General features: G+C 38.2%; 1 protein-coding gene across 1 annotated transcript; it reads left to right on the top strand.

Moving 5' to 3' along the window:
- Nucleotides 1-554: 554 nt before the first annotated feature.
- LOC147400717 (UPF0481 protein At3g47200-like) lies at nucleotides 555-3624 on the top strand. Its single transcript, XM_086441529.1, has 2 exons — nucleotides 555-1257; nucleotides 2510-3624. Exons 1-2 carry the CDS (start codon nucleotides 646-648, stop codon nucleotides 3329-3331), a joined length of 1434 nt encoding a protein of 477 aa, XP_086297655.1. The 5' UTR covers nucleotides 555-645; the 3' UTR covers nucleotides 3332-3624.
- Nucleotides 3625-6000: the final 2376 nt, after the last annotated feature.

Here is a 6000-nt window from a genome sequence, read left to right as displayed (position 1 = left end):
CCTTGTAGGAAAAGCAACAGTGTGGTACACGTTGAACCTCCTTATCCGAAAACATTTTTTGTTGTTGTTGTTATTCTTTTCTCGTTTAAAGAAAGGAATCGATATATCTGTTCTTCACTCTTTTAAATTATTCTTTTTAATTGAACAAGGAACACCTGCAGGAGTATTCTTGTTGGGTAAGGGCAAGTATTAGCTAGTGGTGGTGGTTCTCTTAATATATATGAGTCGTGCTGGGGTGACACAGGATTTACTGTGATTCTCACAATTCTGACGTGGACATGCATACATAACCGTGGTTTACTGTGATTCTCACAAGTCTGATATATATGTGGGACACTCGTCACGTCTTTTATAAGCCCCGCGTGAAACACAATATTGATACCAACAGTTGGTTACAAGTGTAATTAGCCCCGACATCTTTGCATCTCAAATACATGACGCATGTGTGTCTCTCCAAAGGTGGAGTGGGGATGGATAGATAAATATGTCTTTCTTTCTCTTCAAGAAAGAGACACTAGCTAATGGGTAAGTCCCCTTTTTTTTTCTTCCCGAAACTGTTTGTATATAAGACTACAACGTATAGCAACAACAACAACAAGAAACAAGTATAGGCAAGTAAGTAAACGCAAAGTAGTAGGAGATCGAATGGCAGAAGCGTGGTCGGTGGATATGGAGGGTGCAGAGTGGCAGAAGAGGTCCATTTACAAGGTACCCAAGTACGTGGCGAATATCAACAACAATGAGGCAGCCTACATGCCTCAGGCTGTCTCCTTCGGTCCTTACCATCATGAACAAGGGAATATGGAGGACCATAAGCAACGAGCTCTCCGTCATCTACTCCACAGATCCAATAAAACACTACAAAACTATGTCGACGCACTCAACAAAGACGTTCAAAAACTTATGGATGCCTATGACTCGCTTGATCCTAACTGGAAAAAGGATCAAACAGGATTCCTGGAGCTCATGGTTCGTGATGGGTGTTTCATGCTTGAGGTCTTACACGCAGCCAATCATTTCTCTTCGCCTCCTAATTCTAAACCCAGCTCAACTCCAATGTCAAACCCAAACACAAACACAATCCCAAACCCAAACTCAAACACAAAGCTACAGTACAAGGACTATGATTCTAAGGATCCAATTTTCAGCAGGCACGGTTACTTGCATGTAATGCATCACATTAGGAGAGACATGTTGAAGCTTGAAAACCAGCTCCCCATGCTCCTTTTGAAATCATTGGTTTCCCTTGCATATCAGGTAAAGGCCCAACAGCTCCTCCTTGATTGGACAAAAATATTTTTTGTTCTATATATTTTCAATCTCCTTCGAATATATTAGAATTTTTTTTTGGGTAACCGGGGGAGTATCCCATGTAAGCGTGACAGACAAATCTCCCTTGGGGGCTCCGCATGACCAACCCCATACGAGTTTTAAGGGGACGAACCCACACAAGGTGGTGGGCAGGGGATTTGAAGACAAGACCTGGGGAGCACACCCAATCTTACCATTGAGCCCAACCCCGGTTGGTAATATATTAGAATTTCCTTCGGTTCTTCTAAGGTCAATTTAATTTTAGATGCATATCGTGCGTCCGGATGGACGCTAATACAATTTAGACCCATAGTTGAGTTGGTTTGACACATTGCTAAACAACTTTGAGGTCGTGGGTTCAAGTCCAGCTTATCTATCCAAAAAAAAAAAAGGTTCGGTTAAGATGGAAGGTAAAAAACAAAAAAAATTCTAGGGTGTTTATATGGTCGTGTTTCCTAAAGATCCATCATTCCCACAGATAAGTACAATTTTTTTAGGAAAACAACCCTATGAGTATCTTCTCATCTCCTACGAAGGCTTAATACTGCTGTTTGGTACTTGGATTATGGACCGATTCTTCTTGTTGAACTTCGTCGGTCGGTAGCATATGTTATGGACTTTTATTTATTGATACATGCAAGCAAGTTAGAGGTTAGGAATCAGTAGGTGACCAAGACAGATTATAAACCTATGTGGAATTGTAGGTATCAACACTCATAAATTTAACCAACTTAACAAGCTAGAACCTAGCTAATATGAATTTATTAAATAACAACCAATACATGAAAACCGGAAAATTCGACATAAAAAATTGACGGGCCAAGGTTTACGAATTTTAGAAATTGAATTTTGACAGTCTAGGGCCATTGAAATTATTGATGTTCCTAGATTTGACAGCTTAGAACTGTCGAATTTCTCCCATCCTTCATTAATTTAACAGTTTCAGCCCATCGAAAAAAAAAATTGACAATGAAAAATTCGACACCAATTCGACCTCTTGTTCCATCAAATTTGAGCTTTTTTCACATAGTGAACATATCTATAGAAATATGTGAAATTCCTTTCATGCATATAAAATAAAATTTCCCACTTTAAATTCAAGAGTCCATATATCATACGGGGTGATGGATAATATGTCATCCTTTTCTTTTATAATTATTTTACTGATTACAAATGATTACTGTATATGTTGAATCAGGTAACAGATCTGGTTAAGCAAGATCCGGTTAAGCACCTAAACTACCTCATATTGAATTTCTATGATGTGAACACAACACCCACATCGGGCGAAGACATGGGCGAACGCCTACACGTATTAGACCTGCATAGACAGAGGCTTCTTTCAGGATTGCCCAAAAAAGATGGAAAGACCTACTCCAGCATTGCTAATATTATTGTCCGATCAGCAACCCAGCTCGAGGAAGCTGGAATCAGTTTCAAACCTAATGTAGCCAACAACAGTCTATGGAACATATCATTCCGTGGTGGAGTCCTCAAACTACCTGTCATCGTAGTTGATGACATTATGGAATCAAAATTTCTCAATCTCATGGCCTTTGAGAGGCTACATGTTGGAGTGGGCAATGAAGTAACATCCTATATCTTATTCATGGACAAAATCATCGATTCCCCAAAGGATGTTAACCTCCTTCACTACAGTGGTATTATTCAAAGTGAGATTGGCAGTGAAAAGGCTGTTGCTAATCTGTTCAATAAGCTCTCGACAGATTTGACTCCAGACCCAGCAAGCAGTCTAGAGGAGGTACATCAACATATCAACAACTACTGCGAAAATTGGTGGCGCGAATGTCGTACCAAATTCTCTCACACCTACTTAAGGAGTCCATGGGCTTTTATCTCTCTCATTGCTGCAATTCTACTTATGATCCTCACCATAACTCAGACTTTATATACCATAATGCCTTACTACAAGGATGAACCCTCTCGACCCGCTCCTCCCTTTACTGACATTTTCCATTCTTCTATGGGGCCACCTGTTCCAACCCAATTTCCTCACTGATATCACTTCCTTCCTTCCCTTCTTTTTTGATTTCTTTCTTCTTATAAATAGGTCAATGATAGTCGTCCATGCATGCTTCATTCATTGGAAAAGCTCTTTAATTAGTCCTCAACCTACCAACTACCCTGGTTTTAATATTCTGTCTTAATAAGTTGTATCAAGAGTGGAGTGGTGCTTCTCTTTATTTAAATAAGTTATATCAATGGCCGCTGTGAAAGCTACATTTGTTGTTGTTGTTGTGTTGTGTTGTATGTTAATTATTTTCTTCTTTCAAACATATAATTGATTTAGTATTGTGCTCTGAGTTTGATTAAAAATAAAAATAAAAGATTAGATTTATTTTTTATGTGATGATAAATAGTCCATTAAGCAAAAATATGGCAATATGGTCTTCGATTGTTCCAATAAAAATGCAGCTCTTAGCGTGAAAGGTGACTCTCCAAGTGTGCGCCACTGAGTTGAAGCGATTGTTGGAAATTGGCATTCAAATAAAAGCTTGTAAATTAAAACTCGAAGAGCTCTAAAAAGTTCTTGGAATGTTTCCCCATGAAGGTGGGTGAAATTAAACGTGGATGGGGCATCAAAGTTAAATCCAGGCAACTGATGTGGTGGAGGTTTTATTCTTCGAAATGATGAAGAAAAATTAATAAGAGCAGGTTGCTGGGCTTTTGGAAATAAGACAAATAACATGGCTGAAATTACATATTTGTTGCGAGCTATGCAAGTTTTAAACTTGAATAATGAATCTGTGATTGTTGAGATGGATTCAATGACGGTGGTCAATGATTTGAAGAGCAAAACTATACCATGGCAATTAAACCATGTGTTGTTTAGCATCAAGGAAGCTCTTTCAAGAATTAGGTGGAAGTGCAGCATGTTTGGAGGGAATGCAACAATGTTGCGGACGCATTATCAAACCATGGGGTGCTATGTAGTAGTTCGCTTCATTTTTCTTCTTTTGCAGACCTTCCTCCTTTAGAAAAGCAAGCTTATATGGAGGATAGGTTGAGAATTCCTCACATTCGGATTGTAAATTAATTTTGATCCTTTAATACAAATCTCATTTAGCACCCCAAAAAAAAAAAAAAAAAATTCAAAAATCCAACTTTCTATACAATTATTTTTGTTATTTATTCATAAAACAGTACAAAGAATGTTGTCCTGCCTCCCTTGTCTGTGGAGAGGCGTAACACTTTCTATTTATAAAGATTACAAGATGTGCACAGATCTGATTTGTTAGGAAGTTTCTTATTTACATGGTTCCATGTTGGATATAAATTCTAAAGGGAAAATTATCCATTGATTATACTTCTGGAGAGTTTTTTTTGTGGTAAGTACAGCTGGAGATATTTATTGAAGATCTTTTGTAGGATCTTGGTGAGAGAATCACAATTCTCTTTAACTAATTTCGGAGAATCTTGATTCTCCTTAACACACTCCCACAAACTCAACTGTACAGGTTGGATATTGAGTTTGGATCGTAAATATACAAACCGTGATGATGGGAAACCCTTTGTAAGAATATTGGCCAATTGATCTTGACTAGGAATGAAGCGAACCTGAAGGTCTCCCTTAGCTACCTTATCACAAACAAAGTGAAAATCGATCTCCATGTGTTTTGTTTGAGTGTAGAAGATGTTAAGAATCGAAATACAAGATAAGGAGTAATCAACAATTCTGGAAATGACTTACATTCTTATTGAACAATCTTAGGCTTATAAATAGCCTTTTACAATCTTAACAGAATGAGAAAAACTAGCTCACGTTTCCAACAATTCAAAGTGATGAGTGCAACTAGAAAAATCAGAAAACACTAAACAAGTACCCTAAAGACTAGGACTTATTCAAACAGAATACAAAAACTTAACTGAATCCCTAAACTTTCTCTTCATTCCCTCCCTTAAATTAGTTACCAACTACAACTAGTTTAATTCAGGAACTTGACAAACTCCCAACTGACTTCGAAACCTTTGAAATGCATCCACTGTGAGGGGCTTTGTCAACACATTTGCCAACTGATCTTGTGTTCCACAATAAACCAATTCAACTGCTCCTTTTCATGTGAGATCACGAAGAAAATGGAAGCGCACATCAATGTGCTTGTTGAGTTTTTTGACAGCTTAATTGTGGAACTATTATCACAAATAATTGTAGTGCACTTACTTTCCTCCAGACTCAGCTTCTCAATTATTCTCTTCATCCAAACAGCTTGACTAGCGCAAGCAGCTGCAGCCACAAACTCTGCTTCAGTGGTTGAAAGCGTGACTATAGGTTACTTTCTTGAAGACCAAGCAACAGCTCCATATCCCAACATAAAGACAACCTAATGTGTTTTTCCTGTCTTCTATATCTCCTGCATAGTCACTATCTGCATATCCAACTAGACCTTCACACCCTCCCTTCTTGTAGAAAATTCCAAGTCCAATGGTTCCTTTCAAGTACCTTAGTATCCTCTTGGCTGCCATCAAATGCAACTCAGTTGGTTTGGCCATGTACCTGCTAATCAAGCTTACTGCAAACATCAAATCCGGCCTTGTAACTGTTAAGTACATGAGACATCCCACCATCTGCTTAAACAAAGTCTCATCAACATGACCCATTCTCATCTTTAAACAGTTTATAACTTGGAACGATGGGATTATGAACTGAGTTGTTGTTTTCCATCCTAA

This window comes from Akebia trifoliata, chromosome 5 (assembly GCF_017979445.1).
Source record: "Akebia trifoliata isolate Shusen 1 chromosome 5, ASM1797944v1, whole genome shotgun sequence".
Taxonomy (NCBI): domain Eukaryota; kingdom Viridiplantae; phylum Streptophyta; class Magnoliopsida; order Ranunculales; family Lardizabalaceae; genus Akebia; species Akebia trifoliata.
This window is presented reverse-complemented; position numbering and strand designations above follow the sequence as displayed.

Bases quoted from the DNA above. Each gene is read 5' to 3' on its own strand.
- LOC147400717 (XM_086441529.1), top strand. From the start codon at position 646: ATGGCAGAAGCGTGGTCGGTGGATATGGAGGGTGCAGAGTGGCAGAAG. The intron at 1,258-2,509 runs GTAAAGGCCCAA...ATGTTGAATCAG, and splicing joins TGGTTTCCCTTGCATATCAG to GTAACAGATCTGGTTAAGCA.